The following is a 26,610-nucleotide window of genomic DNA, read 5'->3' on the forward strand; positions in this document are numbered from 1 at the left end:
TTGAATGTGAGGTCAGATGAGAGCACTCCAAATTCTTCCACCAGCGAGAACCTGCCCCAAATGCCACAATAGAAAATACTGTTGGTGTAACAAAATAGACACAAATGGGCTCTGATCTTTATTTTCCGAAGACAAAGTGTGTGCTTTTGTATCTCACTGCACAATAGTGCACTGTCAGGAATGTGTCTGTATTGTTCTCTCAGGCATCAGCTACAGTATGTGGCCAATGTGAAATGTGTCATAACAGAAACATGGGAAAGTGCAGTTATACAATTTGGCCAAAAAAAATTAAAATACATTTAACTAAAATACAGCCTTTTCAAGATAACACAAAACAAGTGTCACATGTTCAAGCATACACAATAACCACTGTGGAAACATGGCTCACTCTGGAACAAATGTATAACATGTGTGGTTTTATTTTGTTATCTTTAGTGCAATCATAATACAACACCTTCACTATTATAAAGTGAACTTGTTTCATATGTTGTACAGGAACAGGGTATTAGAGTGTACATAATACATTTAGCATTGTGACAAGTAGCACAAAAACAAAATTGGCTCTCTGCATTATTATTGCTAGTAATGCACTGAAACAATTGTTGTTTGCTTTAGAATGATGTTTACATTATTCATCTTAACCACAGCGGGAAAATGCTAAACTGCTTTTCTGTGCAGAACAGTCAATTACATTACGACACATACAGTATGTTTACTGATCTTCTATTAATGAAATAAAGGAAATTACACCACATCTGAACTCAAGGCTCTTTTAAAAATCCTAATACTTAATTTATACTTGACATAGGAAGATTTTAATAAAAGTAACATTATGTTCTTGTGTGACTGTCATGATGAAGTGTGTGGCACTGGCATATGAAACAAGCTGCTAGTAAACAGAAGTTGAGAAAAGAACACAAACACATGACTCCATTGTCACATAAAAGACTACATAAAACTTCCACTGTCAGTCAAAACACTAACCAGAAACAAACTGTAATCATAACGCATTTATTTAAAATCACATTCTTAGTCATGTCACAAAATGACATCCAATCTGAGAATACCGGTAACACAAATATACATATATTGAAAATAATTCTAAACCACAACAAATGTAATCTTCTAATTTAATGGAATGGTATGTGAAACCCACAGTAATTACAATAATTACAAAATGTGTGTAAAAAATCCTGTTGAAGGTTTAAAGGAATTTGACCTTCCAGCATGCCTTTGGTAAAACCGACCACTAACAAAGTTCTATACCTGCTTACTATAGCAACCCTTTGCATTTGTGGGAACTTGAATTACCAGTCAAACAATACTTGTGTGTGTGTGCGTGTGTGTGTGTGTGTATATATATATATATATACATACACACACACACACACACATATATATATATATATATATATATATATATATATATATATATATATATATATATATATATATATATATATATACATATACACACATACACACACACTTCATTGTGTCTCTCCCATATTCCTGAAACATTATGAATATACTGTTTTGAATTGTGCTGTCCAAGTCTTTGGAAATAAACATCTACTCTGTTATCAATTTCGTGAAATTTCGTGAAATGGAACACACACACACACACATATATATTTTCCATGTCAAAAATATTGATTGGTTGTTTACAAATAAATGTCACAAAATAAACCAATTACAAGCATAATGATCAATCTTAAAATTCAGGTTACAACAACAGCAAAGTTACTAAAACAAAAAATTACAACCACATCTTAAAACACCTATTCCGTTATTTGCCTGTATATTTTGACATTTAAAATTGATTATTGTGCCGGGTTGGAAAAGGTTGATTCCCTGTTACTTGACTTTAGTGTGTCACTCTTCACATAAAACTACTTAACAGGGTTTTAGTTGTCATTGATATTTGTTGTTGTTATTGTTACAGATATTGCGCTGCTTTATTCTGTAATCATTTTCTCCATTGTAATTATGAAAGCAGAAGAGAAAACAGAAAATCTACTTTCTGTACATCTCCAATACTCTGGTTTCCAAAGGCAGTTCATTCAAAACTCAACAGTGGATAAGGGGTCTTTTGTTAACCTTATAGAATTCATATATCTGATGTTGCAGAAGGGTAGGTAAGCAATGTTCAGGATTGGGTTAAATTAAAGCAAATAATCTCTTTAATACCAGATACTCTACCAAGTGCATAAATAAATCATTTATAGGTATAAATACCATGAAATAGTACAGCTTTCAGATGTAGAATACATCTCATGATATATATTACCATTAATAATTTAATCAAAACCAGTATCAGTAGTTCCCAAGATCTAACCTTCAATTGCTTTATGAATTAGATGTCAGTACAGTGAAAACATAGGTTATCATGACCTACATTCACTTTACCCGGGATCAATTATTGTAGCAAAAGCCCACGCAACTTTCATTAAATTTATGTAACTGATTATCCTAAGTGAAGACTATGTGACAATTATCCAACCAAAAATGTAAAATAAATGGCCCTACCAAATTTAATCTAAATTGGGGGGGGGGGGGGGGGGGGGGGGGATTATGTAAATTAAATAGGTAGCATAATATACATTTCTTAATTTAAATTAAATATAAATTGCTACACGATTTCCAATTGTGTTCATGTGGGACACAATTTAGGACAGTCTATATAATAAATTTTATGCATGGAATGCATAAAACATTGTCATAGTATTAAACATGTATGCCATTTATCTTCAACCAATGAAAACTTCCTTTAAAACAAAAAACTTTAAATCTGATAGTTGATGCCTTAGACAGTCTGGCTAATCCCCACCTTCCTGTAGCTACATTTTCACCTTCAAAGGCATGACATTTGCACAGTAATAATGAAAAATACCTATGATTTGGCTCAATGGTAAGTACTGTCACAAATTGGATGCTTAGTATCTCAAAATTCTTAAATCAGAGCCCTCCAATCTTCCCCTAAATAAACCATCAAGTGCAAATACAAACTACAAAAACACAAATGCATTTCCAAAATATTACCAGTTACACACACTGGCTAGCATACAAATGAGATGTAAGCAGATTACTCCTTCATAAGGCATTTACTATATTTGTATATAATCAATAAAAAACCTTCTACAATACAGAAATTATTTCTAATTAGCTGGACGATTCTGAAATATATTAGAATGCTGTAAACTATTATAAATCCGTTTAAAGTATAAGTTCTTCTATTTCATCCTCTAAAGAATTGATGGCCCTTATTGCAGGTCTGTCTGCTGCAATGTGTGGCTGGCCCATGTTGGCGCTTGGTGTTTTGCCCACATTAAAGAATGTATAGTTATCTTTCTTCTTGGCTGGGCTGCTTTTCTCCCACGGGAAGGCTCCACCGGTGTCCTGAGAGGTCTTGCTTGGTGCAGGCAGATTCAAAATTTCTAAAGTAGGGATGTCGGCATTGGAACTGGCACCAAACAACTGTTGCATCAGATTTGATTTCTTGTTATTCCCGAAAGTGGTGTCAAAGTTGTCCTTGTCCTTCACTTCAGGGCTTTCACTCTTTTTGCTGGAGAGCCCAGTCCTTCCGGATGTCTTCCCAAAAGAAGGAGCGTAGCTGCCAAAAGTGAGGTCCTCGCTGGAGTCCACAGTCTTGATGGCTCTGCGACCGGAAGAGTCAAGCTTCTTGATGGAGTCGCTGCTTCCCTGAGATGGAATGCCGCTATGGAGGTTGTTCACCGACTCAGAGAACTTTAAGATTTTCTGTGTTTGGTCTGCCTGAGAGTGGGTGGCTGGTTTGGTGCTGGAGAGATCTGAGAAGATATTAGTGCCCTGGGTCTCGAGGTCGACCTCCCTCATCCTGGCCAAGAGCAGGTCCTTCTTGCGCCGCTCCTCCTCCAGGCTCTGCTGTTCCTGGTCTGTCAGCTTCCTCACCCTCTCCTCCTGCTGCTGCTGGTACAGCTCATTTTCTCTCCTCTTTCGTTCCATTTCTTCCCTCTCCCACTCTGTGGAACAGGCAGACAAAACGGACAGGGATTTTAGTGATCACCACAACACCAGGTGGAGTTTTTATTAGCCTATTATGAACAAAAGTAAAAGGACATTTACAGCTTAAATTTTATAGTGTGATTTATGATTGTCTGAATGCTTATCGGTGTGTTTTTTAACAGAAAAGAATAAAGAAAGGATGCTTTGTGTATTCTGTTTTAAAAACTGGAAACAATACATCACTTATTTTGCATCCTTTTTTTTGCTTGCACTTACTGAAATGAGGACAAAAGACTTTGTCCCAAGGTGTCCAAATTAAAAGGAGGAGTGTCCTGTATACATCTCTAATGGAAATCTCACTGTGCTATTGGGAATACGCTAAAAGAAATTGCTGTGACATGGACAACATCAAATACAGAAAAGGAAAGTAATGTGTTTCCTGTAAATACTATAGAGGTTCTGTAACAATTAAATTCCTTCAAAAGACTTTAGGAAGTTGACTGGAAGCACAGCACTGAATTATCTGCATGGCGTGTTTGATAAATATTCTTCTGCAACAGATTTAAATAAAGTAACATTAAAAAAAAAAAAATTCACCTTTAACATGGTTGTTGTGTGTTTTTCCATGTAGGAAAATCTAAGACCAACAAAGGTACAGTAATACTTATTAGGTCAGATTTACTGTAATGGAATGTGCTCGTTTGTGAATCCTAACACTCACCACAATAACACTTCAGGCTACCCTGTGGTGTGGTGTGGTGCTGCCAGCCTATACCCTAGTATGTCTGAATATTATTCCTTTACCCCCTCCCCCTCCTCCCCTATCCCACCTTAAGCAATAATGCCCAAGTCCTCCTCCTCGCTCTCAGTTTTGGAGATTGGCGGTTTGCTCACTCATTTATGTTTAACCTTTGTCTTTTGTATTAGATATTGGACAGCAACCCATAATGGTGGCTTTTGACTAGCTGGTGATGGCCAATTACCCTACCATAGAAATGCTGGTGCATGACTTTCCACCAGTAAATGTAATGTAATGTGGAAAAATATTGGTAAAAATATTTTCTTTTAAAATAAAAAAATCTAATAAAAAATGTGAAAAAAAACTGTAATTATAATTGAACACGAAAGATTGAAGAGCAGGCTCACAGTGGCAACTGGAGACACAAGGGCCTCAGACCTCGTTCACAACTAGGAGTTCGTTCCACAGTCTTGTACTTCATAAGGAGAATTTTAAATATAATGCATCCTAGAAAGTCAATTTGATTTGTTCTGTATGTTTGAATTAAGCTTTAGTTACTGTACCAGTGCTAGAGAATATATTTTCCTCACTTCTCAACTTTTGTTGTATCTACTTTTAAGAATAATTTCAAGAAATAGGACACTACAAAAAATACATACTTCTTTGCACATGAAAGAAACAGCAAGGAGAATCAAATAAAAAACAATCAAATAAACAGTTCTCCACATATAAGACAAACGTGTGAAGTATGACATGCATGTACAGCAGACTATGTATAAAACCGTAATCAAAAACAGTTTGTTATCTATTGAAAGTGTTATAAATACCTATTTTATACTTGGTATAGACGTAATTCATAGCTCACGTCTAAGATACACAACTGTAAAACAATGTATTTTCTTCACCTTCCCTGAGCCTCTTGGCTTTGTCCTCCAGTGCATGCTGTTCCTGGTCCCTCCTCAGTTTCTCCTCTCTCTCCTTCTCCCGCTCCTGCCTCTCCTTGGCCACTCGCAGGCGCTCCGCTGTCTCCCTCTCCTTGTTCTCTTGGTCCTGACAAACACAGAGTGAAACACAACTTGTAAGCCTCTTAAATATTGCCACTATATTAGGTTTTAATCAACATTGTAATTGAATAAAAGCAGACCTGGGGTCAGTTAGAATTATACTTACAATTGTAGCAGACTTGTTTGCTAAAATTACAGTTTCAATTACAATGTAATTTTGTTTAATTACAGTTACAATTCTGCTGTGACTGACTACGCTTGGAAGTAATTAACTGTAATTAGTCAATTATATGGTAATTACAATTCCAAATACAATTATGCAGATGTGCCAAGGTTCAACTATAATTACAGCTACAAATGCACTGTAATTGCAATTACTTACAAATTACACAATTACAATTGTAATTGACCCAATGTCTGAATAAAACTGCAAAGAAAAAAAATTTCCCCATGTTACCATTTTTATGTCTTATTGAGTGAAAATTCCTTTTTCTAACAATAACAGGTAAACCCTAACCTTTATAATTTTGCGCTGTAGTGTCTTTCTGACTGATGGACCAGAGTCTGTTGCTCTGCCCTGTACAGCTTGATGACTCTTATCCTGTAATGGAAGGGAAGGCAGCACTTTCTTACTTACAAAATCAACGCTTCTCGTGCCAGGCAACTGGAACTGAAGAGAAGCTCCTGAACTCATCGTCAAAGAACCTTAACACAACTGAATAATGTGATTTTAAGATGTTGTACCTATTCTTTGTAGTATTTCAAATATAGTAAAACATGCATTAAATTAACCTTGTCACAATGTGTAATCACACAAAGGTATTCATGGATATAAGTGGTAAAAGGAATGTTTGCTTTCATTTAGTATGGTAATAAAAGTCTCATAATCCAATTTAAGATAGGCTTTTTGTTATTTCTTTATTATTTATTTATTATACACCATCACAACCTTTCCAGCCAACCAGATTGCTCTGTTGCAGTTGATTCTGTCACAATACCCTACTGGCTTGGATTTAAGGAGTTTATATATTGGAACTCGCAGACCCCCCCCCCCCCCCCCCCCCCCCCCCCCCCCCCCCCCCCCATATAGTGATGACTGTTGGAAGCAGAAGAGAGCAAACTAAAAAGCAAAAATGTGTAGATGTATTCAAAGTACACATGAATAAAAACCAAAAGAAAGCTGACAAAAGGTAATGGTGTACAATAGCGAAGATTTGTTATTAAGAGCTGTGAACTTGGAGGTAAACATTCCACATAAAATAAACAACCCAGCTTGATTTGAGTTCAGAATTTTTACCTCCCTGTACACAACACTTAACTGGATTTTCACTAAATTAAACTACAGTCAGCTCTCGATTACCCGGGCTAATGGAAGGGAGGGATGTCCCGGATAATGCAAAACCTATAACAACTTATTAAACACATACAGCATTCTGTACTAATTTTATAGTTTCTTAAAGCAGTCTATCACTCTTAAACTGCTTAAAGAATTGGAGATACTTGCATATGAAATCAACTCTTCCTTCTTTTTTAAATTACAAACCCTGTTCACCAGTTCCATATTCCACTGAAACTTACAGTACTACCTTTTTCCAGATTTCCAACTATTTCATTTTTTTTCATTTGTTAAAACCACTTGTTTACTTGATGACATGTTTGCAATCACAAGAGTCACTGACCTCATAATGGAACGCACTTGCATTTTTACTATGGTAAATCCGCAACCCGGATTATCTACCCACTGATAATTGAGAGTTGACTGTACATCATTATGAATAAACAAATAATAAAGCAACTTGCCTTCAATGAAAAATAATCAACTTCTTCTGGATCTACTGTCTCATCAGTAACAGCAGGAGGTGGAGGAGGAAACTCAATGGCCAACAAGTTCTTATCAGTCTGCACTCCTTTTGTAGCGTTCCGGTTTGGTGCTGCATTTTACAGAGAACCGTTGAAGTCAGTTTGACATTTTATTTGTGCCTCTATTCACGAATACATTATACAGAAGAAGAAAAAATAAAAAACAAATGGCTTTAGTAGGACTGAAACACCTGTCAATGGTCTGTGGAATTGAATTCCATGTGGTGGCTTTGCTACTGTATGTGAAAAGGACACTTTAATTATACACATTCCTGTTATAATATCTAAGACTACAAAACAACAAATACTCAACAATTACACAAGTACAAGTGTAATTACACATTACCTTTATTTCTTGGGGTGATGTCAGTGTCTTTCTTAGGAGATAGTTTTAACATTCGATTAGCGTAGATGTTTTTTGTATCAAGTTCTCTTTCTTTTTCCTAATTTAAAAGAATACATGACTCTTACAACTACTGAATTTTGGTACACATAAAAAGTAGCTTTGAATTTCCTTTTTATTTTTGTATCGTACCAGTTTTATGATGTTTGCAATATGAACTGTTTGCAATTCATATTGCAATTAGTCAATTACTGTTTTTTGTAATATTGTAAAGCCATAAATATTTGCGAACACTGCTAAAAAATAAAAATAAAAACACTAACATTTTTGCCTTTCAAATTCCACTAACAATACATACTTTGTATATTGCAACTGGTCGCCAACATTTCTGGAGAATAGGTTTTATGGGTGTGATTCACCAAATATTTTGGACACAAATATTTGTGGCTTTACAGTAAACCTGTGGTAGGTGCTTTGACAATGGGCTAAATTCTCAAAGCTATTTAACTCCAATTCACCATTAGCACATTTTTTGGTCTTTAAGAAACAAAAAACACAATTTGCATTTCTAAAATGAATACTAAACAATTTATACCAAATCACAATCACCTAAATTTAATTTTGGAGTTGCTTATTTCTGGGTTGGTAACTTTAGTGGGTATGTTTCCAGTATGTTGCAAAATCATGCTGGAGTAAATGGCTTTGAGAATCTAGCCCTATGAGTTCACAAGCTGTTCTTCAATTCCAGTTAACTTCTGGAGACATTTGTAACGTAGGCTTCGTCAATCAAGTTCTTCATACTGATGCAAAAGGTAACTTCATCCCAAGAGTGAAGAGTGAAAACACTAGATAGTCCTGGCTCTTACTTCTATTAAGACACTTTGGCTGATCAAAGTTACATATTATCTACTGCTGGCAAACAGAACTAGAGAGCAGCTCCTGAACAAGTAAAAGCACCTTAACACAGACTTAAATTGCTTTTTCTTTTTTCTTTTTTTTTTTTTTAGAGACAGCAATATAATACAATTGAAAGTACTTACTCTTCATTTTTATTGAATCAACCGATAAATGAGAAAACTTAACAAAACAAATTTTTTTTTTTTTTTTTTAATTTTATTTAAACCACCTTTAAAATGATGCTGATAATGGTTTGTTTTGCTGCTGTTTCTGAATCATCAGCATGGACAGGATAGGCATGCCTGTTACCTGATACTGAAAAGGGTAAGAGTTCAGAGCAGAGGGAGAGGATGCAGAGGGACTGTGTACCTTGAGTTTGTGGTTGAGTCGCTCCAGTTCGCCCTGCAAGCTTTTGGCCTCCTCCTGAGCTTCGTGTGCTTTCTTCCTCTCTGCTGCAAGCTGCCTCTGAAAACTACTGTGGCTCAACTCCAGGTTTTTCTCCAGATCCTGATAATTAACACAGAAAAACATATGAAACGGTGCAGACTGAGAACTAGCAGCTTTGAACGCAGGCTTGCTGGGGGCACGCCATGCTTCCTTTCCACACAGGTAAAAATGCTGGTACAAGATCAATCCCTGAATGGCAATTTCAATGTGTTTATTTATTTACATGCAGTATGGATAATGGAATCATGAAGACAGTGCTTATTTGCAATCCCTTTGATACATAATCAAGTAAAATGACTCATGTTTTGTATATATATATATATATATATATATATATATATATATATATATATTCAGTGATTTGACGGTGATGTTTACTGTTTTGCAAATTGCTATAGTGCTATGATATTATTTGTAAGTTGTTTTGTCGCTGACTTACATAGTGACTTTGTACTATTGGTGCATTGGGTTGATGTATGCTTGGTCAACTTTGTAATCATGTCTTAACTGCTTACTCCTTGGACAACAAAAAACAAAATGGTTAAAACCACTTGATTATGTACCAAATAAGCATGGAAAACAGAAGTTATAAATTTTCTTCAGCACTACAGGCACCATTAAAACAAGTATGAATACGCATTTAGTAACAAAAGCAAATTAAAAAATAAACAGAATAATATACAGTACCTGTGTGTGACAGACTGGCAAGAAATGTACCCAGTGGGGTTCTGGTGACATCAATAAGAATAGAGGGAGTGAAGCTCGAACGGTTTATGAAATGTTAGATATCTCCAGGAGTGATATTCTGTACTTCATTATGTGCCACTCTCAATGTGCATATTTAATATATATACAGCAGAGTGACATGCTGTTTCCAACAGTATTACATTTATTTCAAGTATCTCATCAAAATAACTTCTAAGGAGACTGGTGTCAGTCATTTACTAAAGGAGGTGGTTTATGACATCCTCTTAACAAAAACCATATATCACGAACAACCATTCAGTTTTCTGCATATTTAAAATAACAAATAAAATGTGTACATTTTGTATATTAAACCAGTTATTCAGTGATTGTTTTACCTGGTGGATCTTTATTTTCAGTGTCAAAACTGATTGATTTTGAACCCGGTTTATGGCCTCAACCATCTTTTAAGGTACGTCAGACTGAGGCAGATCTGTAACTGGTATTTCTTGACTAAACTCGTTCTCAAGGAAATCAGAGTCCAAATTAAAACAACAATAGGAATCTGAAATTATTTCGGACGTTTTAAAGTTGTTATAAAACACGTTTTGGTGGCAGTTCTGTTTGAACTACCGACACACAGCGCCATCCTCAACTGCAGCAGCACACCACTGGATTGGAATGTAAATACTTGATCAAAACATGCTAATGACATTGTGTAGCACCAAACTGATAATGGTAGCGTTGAAATAACTGTCTGTCCATATATTTATTTGTAATTTAAAAAAAACAAAAACAAAAACAAAAAACACAACTCTTGGAGATTAATCATTTTGTTTCCAAGTGATTTCTTAATTACACTTACATTTAAGATATTAGTATGACAGGACATAAAGTGACAAAAAAAATTCTCCTCCTTTTTGTTACAAATGTGCATACAAAATTCAAGCTACAGTTCCTAAGATACAGCCTTCATATGCACTAGCATCACATTCCACAAGTAATGAAGACCTACAATTTTGGATTTGAGCTTAAAAACTGGGTTTGAGTGAGAATCCCAGACTCAACTGGTGTCACATACTAGATAAAAAGAGTACCTTAATCCTCCTGTCGCTGTATTCCAGCCGTGCGTCCGCCTGGGCCATTTTTCGGGCCAGCTCATCCCGCTCAGCTAGCTGCTTGTCCTCAGCCAGCTTGCGTAGTTTCTGCAGGGAGGACTTGGTGCGATACAGCTCCTCGTCTGAATCCTTGAACCGCCTTTCAGCGGTGCGCTCCTTCTCCTGCGACTTGCGCAGCCGCTCCCTGAGCGTGCGCACTTCATTACTGTGGCTGGATATGAGCTGAGCAATCTCGCTCTCCGTGTCCTCAAACTTGTTGAGGGCCTTCTCCTGCCGGTGCTGCAGCCGGCGCAGCACCTTGTTCTCCTTCTGCAGCTCCTCCAAGCGCAGCTGCTGCTCCGACATCTCGTTCTTCAGTTCGTTTATCTTCAGAAGCCGTGCAGACAGCACGCGTTTAGTCACCAGGTCCAGGTCCTTCGGCATGGGCTCCTTGTTCAGGCTCTGGGAGCGGAAACCCCAATTCTGCAGCCTCCTGGTCTTGTTTGTGAGGTTTCTTGGGACTTTCTTCTTCAGTCCTGCAGAGGGCGAACGGAAAGCAAAGGGTGGTGTCAGTAACAAAAACTGGATAACAGGATGGTTAAATACATTGCATGTATGCAAGGTTTTGAGGTTATTGTAATACACAGATATCCTTTCACAACTTTTCCAATTTTAATGAAGGCACTATTCTTAAAGCGGCTTTTATAAAGTACCAAACTGCCTATTTGGCGATATAAACGGTGACTACTGATGAACAGACTAATAAAACATGAATAGTGGCCATTGACTATACTTTAGTTCACTAAGATCTGAAGTAGGAAGCTGAGACTGAAAAGCATTGTCAGTTAGATTTGTATTGGAAGCAAGCTAAAACGTCACATACTGTAAATGGCACACCATTGTGGTCGGTATTGGGATAAGAAACTTCTCTACCGCACTGACTTGCGCCAAAAGAGTAAAATAGTCGTTTGAAGTCTAAAAAATGTCATTGGAGGAAAAGTAGTAGCTTACCCATTGATCATTTTATTACAGGCAGAGAAATCCTGGGATAACATTGGCTGAAAAGTCAACAAACTAAGGAACATTTGTTACAAAATACGCAGTGCAGCATGAAATCAAATCATTACTGTTGAGGTTATTAGGGAAGTGTGTCCGCCAAGATGAGCAAATGCAGTTTAAATCAGGGAAAATGTAGTATCTGGAGAAATAACAATGCACCATGGGAATAGAACCTTAAGTCAGATAGCTGTTGTTAAAGAGTCAGCAACTTGACCTTTACTGAGCTTCTCGAATCAACATCCAATTAATGCTACTTTATGCACTCATTATGCACCAACATGCATGCAGACGCGTTACACTGTCACTGAATCCTCAGGATTTGTTTCAGTGAAAAATTAGGTCAGACTTCTAAAAATAGCCAGCTATCCAAGAAAGGATGGAAAAACAGCAGTAAGATTGGTAGTGCTGTTACTTTCATGTTATTGCATGTCTGTGAAATTATACTTTGTCTAAACCGAATACATGTGCTTATAGAAACTGTACCTTTGGATCACTAATATAGCTCTTGAATGGAATATGGGAAAACAGGTGAAGGACGTCGTAAATGACAATACACAGGGGTTGAAGGAATAATCTGTATTAATAAACCTTGGCTATATGTCAATCCAAGGGTGAAATTCAACAAAAACAGGTGCAGGTACTCATATGCACATTTGGGTGTAAACATTTTAAAAACTGAGACATTTTAAGTGCCAATGAATAAATACTTAAATGTATACATATTGGTACATGATACATTTATAAGAACAAAATAAGCCTTAAAAAATAACTGATCAATTATAACCAATTCACCAAAAACAAAGAAGCTGAAAATACGGAAAGCTTTGTACCTTCTGCTTATATCACTCAGTCATGTACTGTAATATAACACTTAAGCTAAACTTTAAATGACAAGCATTAAGAAATATTACTTTGCTGTAGAGGGAGTTTTGTTTCAAGATATCCTAAAAGTGGGATGATGTTATAAAAAACGGTATATAAAAAAAAAAAACTGTGCTATGAAAAAATGATACAAAAAGGTAAAAGTCAAACAATGCACAATAGAGGCTAAAAGACCACTCACATTTATTATGTAGCAGGCACTACTACAACTAATAATGTACCTGGCCATTTTAATCTCCATAGTATTCTCTGAAATCATCCCCATACTTTCCAGACCCTGGGTACTCACCTACAACAGGACCTGGCCGTGCGACAATGTTAGCCTTGGATTAGAACATACATCCCTATTTCTTTTATTTATTTTGTACTTATTACTTATCTTACAATAATATGTTCTGTGTGCTTCTCTGTTGTGTTTCTGTGTAGATTAATTACCATGATATATTCTGGAAAAATATTTTTCAGGTAGAAACAGTATAACAGTAGACACTTATTTTTCCCTGGTATTGTCGTTTCTGCACAAGAAACAGTGGCACAAAGTAACATCTCATAAAGTAATATCATTACTGTGGTTTACTTCTTAAAATAAAAAAATAAAAAAAAGCAGATGTGCACAGTGAAAACTCACATTTAGGTTAAATAAACTCTTCAAAATGCTTTAGAAATGGGGGTATTGTACAAAGAAAAAACACCTCACCATTTTGGTTTTTGATAATTACAGAAAATACTAGGATCACAACAAAACAAAATGTTGATCACTGTGCCATGTACCTTGCAAGTTGGGCCAGTGTTTGAAAAGTGTGACGCACACCTCCTTCTGTATCCGATTCTGACCCGCTTACCAGAACTGAAGCAGCATTTTGATCCTGTTTTTTATGTTATTGTTAATTCCTACTGTCCAACTTGCCATTTTAGAAAATTTTGCACAAATTCTGCCAATGTGGAAATCAGTGCAAGGCAAAATGTGCTGTGATAATTATTTCTAATATTTATCAACTACGTAATTTATGGCAAACACTGACGTGGATTTTGGCCTTCAAATTAATGTGCAGCAATGTTAGTTTAGAATATTTCAGATAGTCTCTCCGCCACACTAAAGAAAATAATTATTTCTTCATAATAACGATAATTACTCCATATCGCTGTTCTCGCATTGCACTGCTGAAGTCTGCTCTCAATCAATGAATGAGCACTGACACAAAGCAAAATGAGCGGAGATTAGTGACTCATGCCAAAATGAAATATGATCAGAATGAAATCTCGGCCAATCAACATGCAGTGATTGTTCTGACGTTAATCATGGCCAATAGCAGCTAACAGAAACAGAAGCAGTGTGAGGAAACAGAATGCAAGCAGCACGAACTGTGCTGAATTTAAGAAACGTTGAGCTAGTGGGCTGTGTGAGTGGATGGAATGCATCCACGTTGGATGAAAAGCAGATTAAGTAAGTCCCGGTATCCCGTACCAGCATCAAAATAAGCCCCGGTACAGAGTGCCGATGAGTACCGGCAGAATTTCACCCCTGTATTAATCCATGTTAATATACATGGGGTAAGAATACATTTATTTTGAATTATCATTAATGGGGGAAAATCATAAATTTCGTACAAAGCGAGACTTTAGGGTAGACCTATGAGAGGAGCATCTCTCTCTCTCTCTCTCTCTCTCTCTCTCTCTCTCTCTCTCTCATGCTACATTTTTCTACTATGAGACTACGTAGTTGTTAAATGAGTTTCGGTGGTGATATCAAAAAACTATAATCTTTTTGGAACTGAACGTATTTCTTACTTTTTTTTGTAAGATCTGAAAAACACAGAGTAAAATAGCTCACATCAACAGTCCAAAGCACCTTTGACCATTGTTCTATAGGCCAATTTCTGTGTTCTTGTGCATATTTTAGCCTTTTAGTCTTGCTCCCCTTTCTTAACAGAGGTATTCTTACTGCAACACATCCTTTAAGTCCTGATTTCAAGGGTGACCTTCGTACTGTTTATTTGATGGACAACAACACCAGGGCCTTGTGCCAGTTCTGCTGTCAACTCAACGCTTGTCTTCAAGTATTGTTCATCCTTGTTAGACACTTTTTTGGGGTCTTCCATTCCTAGGTTTGTCAATTACAGATGATGTTTCTCTATACTTGTTGATTATTCTTCGGATACCACACCTTGAAAGTCAAGTGATGCAAGCTATTTCATTAAAAACCCTTTGTTTTACTTTTTGTACTGTAGGTTGACTAGGATGACTTACATTTGCACAATCTTTTCCTCAACAGTATTTAACTCAATTCTTTTATATCAGCAGAACCAGTAAACCACACCCCTTTTCCTGTTTTGAAACTTGATGTCATTTCTGGAAGTTTAGGGGAACTCCAATTTAACTGATATATATATATATATATATTATATATATATATATATATATATATATATATATATATATATATATATATTTCATATATATATAGATATAAGTGATTATTTCAGACAATTTTTTTGGTTGTCACTAAGAAGAAATATAGCCGGGTCATTCTTTTTCTGTGGATAACAAACCCTCTCAATCACTTTTGTTAAGAATGACTGAGCACAAGAAAAACAACAGGTGCATCACATTTGTTACAGTATCACTGGTAGTGAATGTCATTGCTATTGCAACATTGTCAGGTTTTTACATAAAATGCAGGAGTGATCGACTGTCAAAACCATGTTCATATGGTCTTTATTGTTTTTATACCATTCGAAAGGTAAATGAACTGGATCTTTCAAGTTATAATGAAATGTACTCAGTTACAGTTCTGTTATGTTGAGGCACAGAAATCACATTACAACCTTAGTTTGTTGTATTTTTATTTTAATTCCTAAACATATTTTTGTACAATATAATTTTCCCCTAGTTGTGATGTCCCTGCTCATCAGAGGTTATTATATATGTGGGGTAATTGTTTGAACATTTTGTGTCGTTAACACACATGCCATTAACTATTACAAATAAAAGAACAAAGTAGAGATGTACTGTATGATACTCTTCATGACCACATGAAAACAGAGAATGAGATCACACAATTTGACAGCATCCTTGCCATATGCTGCAACATTATTTTAAATTAGATTATAATGACTAGCTCATCACCAATATTAACCTATTGACCTGTTATTTGTTTTAAGAAGTTCATTCTAACCAGAAGACATTGTCTACAAACTTGGTTTAAAACAATCATTACACACAGACGTAATTTTCAGGTCAGGCTGTGGCACATAACATATTTCGCATTGCTTAGTTTTAAAAGGAACAATCCATATCAATATGGTTTATTTTATCATTTTAATAAATAGTCTAATTATTAAAAAAAAAAAAAAAAACAACAAAAAAAAACATATTTGCTTGTTAAAACATCATGCAACATTAAAAAAACTGTTTAATTTGCATAGAGAATGCAAATGGGTATTTAGCATTTCTAATTTCTAGTACATCAAACCGTGTAGCCCTGGAGTATGGCTTAGCATATAAATAAAATATTAGACTGGGGCAGTTGCTGCTGTAGTACAGCAATGTAGCCTGAAGTGGCATTTGATGCTAATGATTGCTCTGTTAAATATTTTAAAGGCTTATAACACTTCTTATATAAAGCAAAATATGGAAGGTGGGTTTTGTCATTTAAAATAATCACTTTAAGGCTGGTGACATTAGCAGAACCTGTGCTCCATTAACAGAAGATAACTATTAATGTTCTTTAGAAACAAAATTGGGTCAGTCTATTTAATTGATCTTAACAGAGGCTGATCTACTGCCAGTGTTTAAATCATTAAAAGAACGATACATACCTGTACTTCTAACATGACATATCATGTGAAGAAAGATTCATGATTCATTGATACACAATTATGCATTGCACCCTAATTCTAGGTTAATTTTCTTATATATTTTGCTGTACTGTAGGTTGCTAAACCAACTTGGAACGATAGAGATTCAGTTTTGGAAAACATCACATTTGCCTCCTACCCATCCAGTTAAAAGCTAAAATATGTTTTTAATAGAACTTAGATGTGCACTATGGCACAATATATGGCATAGCTTTCCAGCTACCATGGTATTCAAAACGTTAAATACCTTAATGAAGAGGACAGTGTGCATTCTACAGTACACCTCTAGGACTTGCAGTATATTGGGCTTGCTGTGGTAGCCTGGAGAACTGAAGCATGGGATGTGGCTGGAGAAGAAGTTACCTTGTTTATGAGCTGGGCTGCTGGGGATCCATTTCATGTGCTCTGTCCTCCTGGGGCTGGGAGTTCTGGATCCTGAATGGGAATGATCAGATTCATAGGAGTCGTGATCGTAATCGTCTGAATAATAGGAATCACTGTTCTTTTCGTAATGCAAGTTGTGATTGCATTCCCGGGTTCTAGTCCTCTCCCCGTCTCCCATAGTGCTCTTGCGGTCTGCCATCAGCTGGTCGCTGTTTCGGTCGGTGCTCCTATGAGAGTGCGGGCTCCTTTCTTTTTCTTGGTTGTCCTCATGCAACTTGTTCGATCTTGGGGAATGCATGATGGCTGTGTGCTGCCTTTACCAGTGGCAGAACTTTTCTGAAACAGAAAAGAAAAAAAGATGGACAATGAAAATGACTTCTCACCCCCAGTCACATAATTTGTCTTTATTTTTATAAAAACAAATCTAGGTTTTACATAAATTAAACTCTTCTTGACTGCTGTTGGCTTTAAGCCTTTCATGAATGAAATATTGAAAATAGTTTAAATGTTTTCACATTTTTTTTCCATTACTTTATACAGGGAAAAATGAAGCTATCATGCTTTATATGTCCCCATATGAAAGACTACAGGATAGATTTTTTTTTTTTTTTATTTGTCCCCACATGAGGTCACCATGCATGAAACGGTTAACAGTCTTGAAAACTACCATATTTAATTGAATCTCTCAAAACCTTAAAAATGTATGTTATAAAAGAAAAACGTTTTTACAGCACCTTACTTTTTTTTAATAAAGAAAAGATTATAGCTAGTAACATCTAGTGTATGGCTAATGAAATCTTAAAATAGCTCATTTTATTTAAAACAAAACTCAATTTAAAGTTAAGTGCATGTTCATATTGCTGCATGTTTACATTTTTTTCAAAAAGATCAGTCATTCGGTTAATTTGTTTTTCAGATCAGAAATTAACTTCTTCTCTCGTATACTTCATATTTCGTCTCCCTCTCTACACATCATCAGTGCGACGAAGCCACTCAACAGCTTCTTCTATGACACTGGCCAAGTCCTCATCATGGATTTGTGAGTGTGTGCTACACATTCTAGGAGGTGGTCAGCTGTCTGCAGTGCATCTCCACAGTTACACATTGGGCTGTTCTTCAAACCCCTGTTACAGATTGTGGCATTGAAGCGTCCAGCTCCAGAGCGAATCCTATTTAGTTTAGTCCATAGGTTTCGGGGAAGCTTGTACCCAGGTGGATAAGATGTTGGGCTACCTACAAAACGTTTGAGATGAGAATCAGCATCGTCACAATTTTTGTGGTGTATATCATGTGCCCATAGGGTGCGGCTCCTACTTTTACACTGTTGCAACAGTCCTACTGCCTCCTGTCTGAAATTAACTGTTACAGTCTTACCTGCTACAGTTACAAGAGGGTCTTATAAAACAAATACAAAGCACAGAGAGGAAATCTGTGCAACCAGCCATCCCAATGAAAATATGAGCCGAGTTCAGTACAAGTAAGAATATATATTCTGTATAATACTGTACCATACCTCGCTGGTCAAGAACACAATCCAGGAGATTCCCAAGAGGGTTACAGTCACCTGAAACCCTGTTTGTATTACAGAATTCAAACATAATTTACATGTCAGTTTTAATTTTTTAAGTTTGACAAGGAGTAAGGAAATTGAGGGCCATGTAATCAATTCACATAATCTGTATTGTGATTAATATAATGTACACATCCTTGTTTGCTGCATTTACACATGATCCAACACGATCGCTTCTTTCCACAGTAACTGACTGCACTGTCAACACACGCCTTTATCGTATCTTATGCAATAAGTACAGTACCAACAGTGTTGCAAAAAATAAGACTGCCATATTTACGTCTGCAAATCTCCCAGCTCAATCTCTTATGTTTAACTTCCGGGAATGTGGTGTTTACGTCACTGTTTACATTCCCGACAAGCACTTCGCCGCAATTTAGGCTTCCTTTTCAGTCACATATGTGAACGCACTTAGGCCTCCTAAAACCTCAACTGTGAATGGAAATTTTGAGGCGGCCCAGAGACGTCCCAAGGCCGACTCAGTAAGTGTGAACGGGGTCTTTGTAATCAACAGAAGATCAGCTTATTCCACAGCTAGTTAATCATAAGTGATAGGGGTGGGATGTAAACATTTTTTTTTAAATGTTTGTGCTTTGGTGCTAGACTTCTGCAATTCAGTTTTCAGAAACTTGCGTGGCTCGCTAGAAATATACCTGGAGTGTCTTTCTACCAACAGAACGAGCATAGGACAAATACATAAAAAAAAAAAAAAAAAAAATACTTGTCTGACAGACAAAGTATAACAGCAAATCTTGTTATCCCAGGCGTCGAGTGATACAAATTGCACACTCGTTATGTCAATCAGAACCATGAGTACTTTGTACAGTAGTCATCGACAGATGATTATGATAATGATTATGATAACATATGGGTCATTCCATGCCAACTCAACCAGAAAAGGGACATTCTATCCAACCGTCTCAGATTTTGTTAGAAAAATTCACCAGGGGGTTCTCGGGCCCACCGAGTAAAAAAATGCAAATCTTTTTTGTCATTAACCCCCTCTGAATTTTTTATTTTTTTTATGCTCCAAAAATCACCCAAATATATTTTTGGATTGATGTTGATGTAGATCTACAAAAATCAAGCAAAACATTTTGGTATCTGCAGATTTTCGATTTTTGGCAGACTTTCGAAGTTGCATTTGTCATGCATTCAAGCATTGCTTATGGCACCTTTGGTGAGGCTAAAGTACCAAATAGGCTAAAGTACCACAACCGAACTTGCATTACTCTTCAATATTGCATTGTCTGAGGTTAGATCTAGAGTAAAAAGTGACAGGGTGTGCTTCCAGTGGTACTCGCTTGGAGCTGAGGGGTTATGAAATTGCGTGAGGAACTTAAGATTTCTTTGTACAGTGACACATTTGAAACTAGCAAAACCTCACTTAGGTGCATTTCAAAAACTACAAAACTACAAAAAAATGATAATCATGGCAAACTTTAGATGCTTGAGGGGTTAACTGCCATCTTCACAATGCAGCGTGGTTGCCATGTGGTTTTGAACACTGCTCCGTGCGCCGCTCCAGTGTCCTGAAGAAATAGGACTTGCCCTATTGTGGCAAGGTAGAGGTTCTCTACCACTGAAGACTTAAACTCCAAAGACTTTGAGGTATGCCTGCCCAGGAGGCTTCATTGGCTGATTGGCCAGATGAGGATGCAGCAAATGGCTCTCTCATGAATGGTTGGCCAATCAGTCAATTATCCCCCTAGGTAGGCACCACACCCTATAAAAAGATACATCACTATCATTGTAGGAGTCAAATGGCAATAAGTGAAACATTGAATAAATGATGTCACATAAATTAAAAAAAATAAATAAAAATACAACATGAAGAGGTCTCTAAACCCCTCGTACAGTATGCTTATTTGTTCCTATTTAGTCAAAGAGCTTACCACTTCTACTTCCAGCAGAACCCTTACCAAGAATACTTCCAGCAGATCTCTGTTGTAAAGAATTACTTGGTACAGCCTTTAATTATAGTAGAAAGTTGTGCAAGGTTACGTCATCAATGGGATCTTCACTGCTGAGTCGTGAACATAAGGTATGGCTTTCAGACATGTTTCCACGCAAACAAAAACTGTGTTTTTTATCAATTTGCAATGCTTTGTAGCATGAGAAGGATAATTTACCCATCCCTTTTAAGCAGTGCCATGTTTTAGCTGAACCCTTCCTATAGCGTGAGGAATGTGTGTTCTATGTGCTGCTATGTCACATTCTCACGACAATGAAGAGAGAACTTGGAATTTCTAAACTGCATACAAACCCTGCCAAGTAGTAAAGTACAGATGTCTCAAAAAATATTGCATGCACCCCATAAATGAGCATGCTTGAGAAGACAAGTAGAATAGCCTTTGCTCTGTACATTTGATAAGAAAGTTGTGAAGCAGTACCTTATAAATAACTCCATGAAGGAGATGTTGCAGGGGGGGTTGCACTCGTTTACCAAGTGGTCATGTGTGACAGCACAAAAGGGGACGGAGAATCGTAATTGTCGTAACCACGGTTTCAGTATCGTGAGTGTTTTGTTTGTTGGCTTTTGTGTAATTCCTCGTTTGTAAATCACTAGACGGTTAACACAATTCTGGAGCTGTCGCTGAGGGACAACAATAGCCAGAACAACACTACTGTCACAAAATAAACTGCATCACCCACCACAAGCACCACTGCATGCACCCAGGACTGGTGACCGTGTTGATATTATTGTGGGGCAGATACATATTGTTTATTGTTTAGGGTCTAGAAGTCCATTATTGTCTACCCCGTGCAGTACACATTGTTGTGTATTACCGGGGGATTATTCTTTATTGATCACCAGATCTGGATAAAAATAAAGCACACTTTCCAAACTGGATTACAAGGCTCTGTCTGATTAATTACTGCATCACTCCTGCATCTGCATCCACTCAGCCAATTTGTCACAGTCTATATAGGCGATTCAAAATCACTATACAGCTAAGTGATGTTAAGCTTGCTGGCAGTACTGGTAAAGTATCCATCATTGACTTTTACATCCAGCATTACAGTAAAAAATAAAATAAGCAGTTTGGAAGAACTGTAGCCCCCAGGGTCGGTTTTTCAAAACTTGTAATCTGTATCATAAAAACATAAGAACATAAGAAAGTTTACAAACGAGAGGAGGCCATTCGGCCCATCTTGCTCGTTTGGTTGTTAGTAGCTTATTGATCCCAAAATCTCATCAAGCAGCTTCTTGAAGGATCCCAGGGTGTCAGCTTCAACAACATTACTGGGGAGTTGATTCCAGACCCTCACAATTCTCTGTGTAAAAAAGTGCCTCCTAGTTTCTGTTCTTAATGCCCCTTTTTCTAAACTCCATTTGTGACCCCTGGTCCTTGTTTCTTTTTTCAGGCTGAAAAAGTCCCTTGGGTCGACACTGTCAATACCTTTTAGAATTTTGAATGCTTGAATTAGGTCGCCACGTAGTCTTCTTTGTTCAAGACTGAACAGATTCAATTCTTTTAGCCTGTCTGCATATGACATGCCTTTTAAGCCCGGAATAATTCTGGTCGCTCTTCTTTGCACTCTTTCTAGAGCAGCAATATCTTTTTTATAGCGAGGTGACCAGAACTGCACACAATATTCAAGATGAGGTCTTACTAGTGCATTGTACAGTTTTAACATTACTTCCCTTGATTTAAATTCAACACTTTTCACAATGTATCCGAGCATCTTGTTAGCCTTTTTTATAGCTTCCCCACATTGCCTAGATGAAGACATTTCTGAGTCAACAAAAACTCCTAGGTCTTTTTCATAGATTCCTTCTCCAATTTCAGTATCTCCCATATGATATTTATAATGTACATTTTTATTTCCTGCGTGCAGTACCTTACACTTTTCTCTATTAAATGTCATTTGCCATGTGTCTGCCCAGTTCTGAATCTTGTCTAGATCATTTTGAATGACCTTTGCTGCTGCAACAGTGTTTGCCACTCCTCCTACTTTTGTGTCGTCTGCAAATTTAACAAGTTTGCTTACTATACCAGAATCTAAATCATTAATGTAGATTAGGAATAGCAGAGGACCTAATACTGATCCCTGTGGTACACCACTGGTTACCACACTCCATTCTGAGGTTTTTCCTCTAATCAGTACTTCCTGTTTTCTACATGTTAACCACTCCCTAATCCATGTACATGTGTTTCCTTGAATCCCTACTGCGTTCAGTTTGAGAATTAAACTTTTATGCAGGACTTTGTCAAAAGCTTTCTGGAAATCTAAATAAACCATGTCATATGCTTTGCAATTATCCATTATCGATGTTGCATCCTCAAAAAAATCAAGCAAGTTAGTTAGACACGATCTCCCTTTCCTAAAACCATGCTGACTGTCTCCCAGGACCCTGTTACCATATAGGTAATTTTCCATTTTGGATCTTATTATAGTTTCCATAAGTTTGCATATAATAGAAGTCAGGCTTACTGGTCTGTAGTTACCTGGTTCAGTTTTGTTTCCCTTTTTGTGGATCGGTATTACGTTTGCAATTTTCCAGTCTGTCGGTACCACCCCTGTGTCAAGAGACTGCTGCATGATCTTGGTTAGCGGTTTGTAAATTACTTCTTTCATTTCTTTGAGTACTACTGGGAGGATCTCATCCGGCCCAGGGGATTTGTTTATTTTAAGAGCTCCTAGTCCTGTTAACACTTCTGCCTCAGTTATGCTAAAGTTATTTAAAACTGGATAGGAACTGGATGACATGTGGGACATGTTGTCAGTGTCTTCCTTTGTAAAAACTTGTGAAAAGTAATCATTTAATATATTTGCTATTTGTTTTTCTTCATCTACGATTTTGCCATTTGTATCTCTTAAACATTTAACCTCCTCGAAGTATCGAAGTGATCCGGACTTTATAATCTATACTTTGTGATCAAGATTCCTTTTAAAAAAACAAATTTCGTAAACATAATTATTTGTAATCAGTGATGAGCTGGAGTATTTTTTTACTTTTTACTTTTAACCAGAATGAAAACCTTGAGACTAGTGAATTGGTCCCATTGTCAAAGGTGCCCTGGAAACAGGTGCCCATGGGCAAGGGACTACAATGTTTTAAGATGAAGTTCTCACTCTCCTTTATTAAATACAATGTGAAGCTAATAAATTATAAAGTAAGTGGTATACTTTAAGAGGGGATGTTATGACCATCACCAAGAAAACAGAAACCACTAACAAAAAGACCAAAGAGCAGTGCACGCCAAAGTCACTGAAAACACATCACTTGTTTTTTATTTTATTTTTATTTATTTATTTTTTTTACCATATTTGAAATCACTGTGGGAAGGGGATTCCAATCACTTGGTATATATGGTTATTTTGTAAGGGAAAATAAGGTCAATTACTTATTCATAGTCTACTATGTTAAATATTATACACTGCTCTTTCAGCTTGGTTCAATGATTAAGCTAGAAGTGGCTGCCTTTTGTTTTTTATTTCAATTTTTATTTTACAGTAACATATCCTCATTTTCTTTTCATGTTAATGTCTAATGTATCCAACACTTGCTTTTTTCAATACAAACACAGCAAGTTTACTAAAAGACTCCCTGAACAACAATTATGCATTTTTCAACTGTTATTTGCACTTTTTTCCACCAAAATCTCCTGAATTGAGTTCTAACGATAATATATTTACTGAAATGGGTACTTCATAAATAAACTGCATATTTCACAAGTTTGTCAACAATAAAATAGTATTGGAGTCTAATAAGGTTGCTTTGGGCAGCACACAATATCAAATATAATAAAAATCAATCAATTTTCACATATTCTGTCTCTTAATGAAAACAGTACTTCAAAATGAACTGAGCTGTTTTTCAATAGAAATTTAAACAACAAGGACTTCATTCTGTCATTTTCAGGTGGCACACAGTGTGTCCTAATTTAGTCACATCAAAGACATGCCTTCTAGTGCACTTACAAAGCAAGATATTTCAGTTTTTTTTCTTAAAAATATTTCCCAACATAAAACCAATGTCACCTTACAACAATTGATTTTGAGTTTAAGTGTTTTAAAATAAAATATTGAACAGAACGAAATTTCAATGTACCATTTGTAATTCAGTAATATGAGAGAATTGGTCAGGGGTCTGAATACTTTTGCAAGGCACTGTATATATAATAATAAAAAGTAATTGTTTTCCCCTAATTTAGAACATCCAATTATTATTTAGGCTCAGCTCACCGCTACCACCCCTGTGCTGACTCGGGAGCGGCGAAGATGAACACACGCTGCTTCTGTTTCTTTTCACACTGCACATACCTCCGAGCTACAGCGTTGGAGGACAATGCAGCACTGGGCAACTTACAGGCAAGCCCTCAGGTGCCCAGCCAGACTACGGGGGGCGCTGGTGCGTGGTGAGCCAAGGACACCCTGGCTGACCTAACGCTTTTTTTCTGTTATCAAATTATATTTAAAATGAGAAACCGTATGGCCTACAATGAACTTTGGTGCTCAGTAGATGCTGAAATGGCACGAATAAAGCTCCTCTACATTTACCAATACAAAATGGAAAATGGTTAGCTAAAAAGTGAAAATCTAAGTTTGCCTTGCCAATATGCTTCTAGTTTGCTCTGAAAGGACCATCCCTCTTCATGTCATGTTTGCGACTACATGCAAAGGTGCCTAATGTTACCTATGGCAAATCATGTAATGCTTATGTGTGCGCCAATCAACCGGCAGATTTCAATGACATCCTAGTGCTCGCTAAAGACAGAGACATTCCAATGAAAACTGGTTTATTTTATTTATTCAACCAAAACAAGCTGGGCCAGTATTTAAACTTGAATTATTTTTTAATTTCATGTATATGTCAGAAACCAATAGGTCCTAGGTCCAGAACAGCTACATAGGGGTAAATCATCATGCAGTGGCAAGTAATGTTGAAATACATACATAGAAATTATATTATTGTAACTTAATATTTTTTGTTATTATTACTCAAAGTATTAATATTTATTTTATTAGCTTACTACTACATATGAACTATAAAATTATGTATTACTTGGGGTTTGTTATCAGTTATCAAAGGAAGGTACCTCTTTGACAGACAAGCAGAGAAACGGATACAATTCTACTCCCAGCGGCAGGCATTGTGTTTACCCACAGGCCTGGAAACATGTGCAAGGAACTGAGCTACTTGTGATCCTAATGGACATATCTGTCTCACTGAATATTAAAATGAATAAAACACACTGAGCATGTCATGACTACTTTTCTATTTAACTCTGCATAAGCACTGCAAAATGCCAACAGACATATTCGACCAAAAAAAAAAACAAACAAACAAAAAAAACAGTTAATGATCAGACACAAGCAAAACAAAGTAGATATCGCGCAGTATTCGTAATCTTAACTTGGTGTTTATTCACTTACTCGTGTAAAAAAAAATAAATAAATAACATTCGTCCAGTTCTAACACAAATTAACACGATTTCTCAGTGAAAAGTTAAATGATTCATATTTAAATGGCAAGAGCAAAATCACGAGTGTCTTACCCTTATCTCGCTGCTTTACCAATAGTACCTAGTGACGACAACTTACACCTTCCTGTTTATAACGTAGCGCTCAAGCAGTACTGTACCTTAGTCGAATTCACGTATACATTCTTGCTTTGGCATCCTCCACAACGATGAAATACGGCTGCTGTGGGTTTTTTTTTATTTTTATTTTTATTTTTAGCTCCACAGATCTAATCAGATCTTAATTTACTGTGTTGGGTGAGTGGTATTTACACCGAGCTCCACGGTAACAGCAATCAGTAACTGGTGCTGTCGATTCCACGCCCCCTCA

The 26,610-nt window shown here is 36.6% G+C and overlaps 1 protein-coding gene across 2 annotated transcripts; it reads right to left on the reverse strand.

Annotated features, from left to right (window-relative positions):
• Window positions 1-1,457: 1,457 nt before the first annotated feature.
• On the reverse strand, window positions 1,458-26,610 carry lca5 (lebercilin LCA5). 2 transcript variants are annotated; one of them, XM_041252439.1, is made up of 9 exons: window positions 26,402-26,610; window positions 17,217-17,573; window positions 11,056-11,591; window positions 9,197-9,334; window positions 7,934-8,030; window positions 7,528-7,658; window positions 6,245-6,328; window positions 5,629-5,773; window positions 1,458-4,001 (listed from the first exon to the last, which is right to left on the reverse strand). In XM_041252439.1, exons 2-9 carry the CDS (start codon window positions 17,533-17,535, stop codon window positions 3,217-3,219), a joined length of 2,235 nt encoding a protein of 744 aa, XP_041108373.1. In that variant the 5' UTR covers window positions 17,536-17,573; window positions 26,402-26,610; the 3' UTR covers window positions 1,458-3,216. The 2 variants fall into 2 exon arrangements, with proteins under 2 accessions (XP_041108373.1, XP_041108374.1); XM_041252440.1 differs by lacking the exon at window positions 6,245-6,328.

This window comes from Polyodon spathula, chromosome 6, assembly GCF_017654505.1.
Source record: "Polyodon spathula isolate WHYD16114869_AA chromosome 6, ASM1765450v1, whole genome shotgun sequence".
Taxonomy (NCBI): domain Eukaryota; kingdom Metazoa; phylum Chordata; class Actinopteri; order Acipenseriformes; family Polyodontidae; genus Polyodon; species Polyodon spathula.

What these genes read in the sequence shown, in the direction of transcription:
- lca5 (XM_041252439.1), bottom strand. Translation starts at nt 17,535, where the DNA reads ATGCATTCCCCAAGATCGAACAAGTTGCATGAGGACAACCAAGAAAAA. An exon ending in ACAGCGACAGGAGGATTAAG is followed by an intron (nt 9,335 to 11,055) that starts GTACTCTTTTTA and finishes GTTAATTATCAG; the next exon opens with GATCTGGAGAAAAACCTGGA. An exon ending in TTGATTATTTTTCATTGAAG is followed by an intron (nt 6,329 to 7,527) that starts GCAAGTTGCTTT and finishes CTTCCATTACAG; the next exon opens with GATAAGAGTCATCAAGCTGT.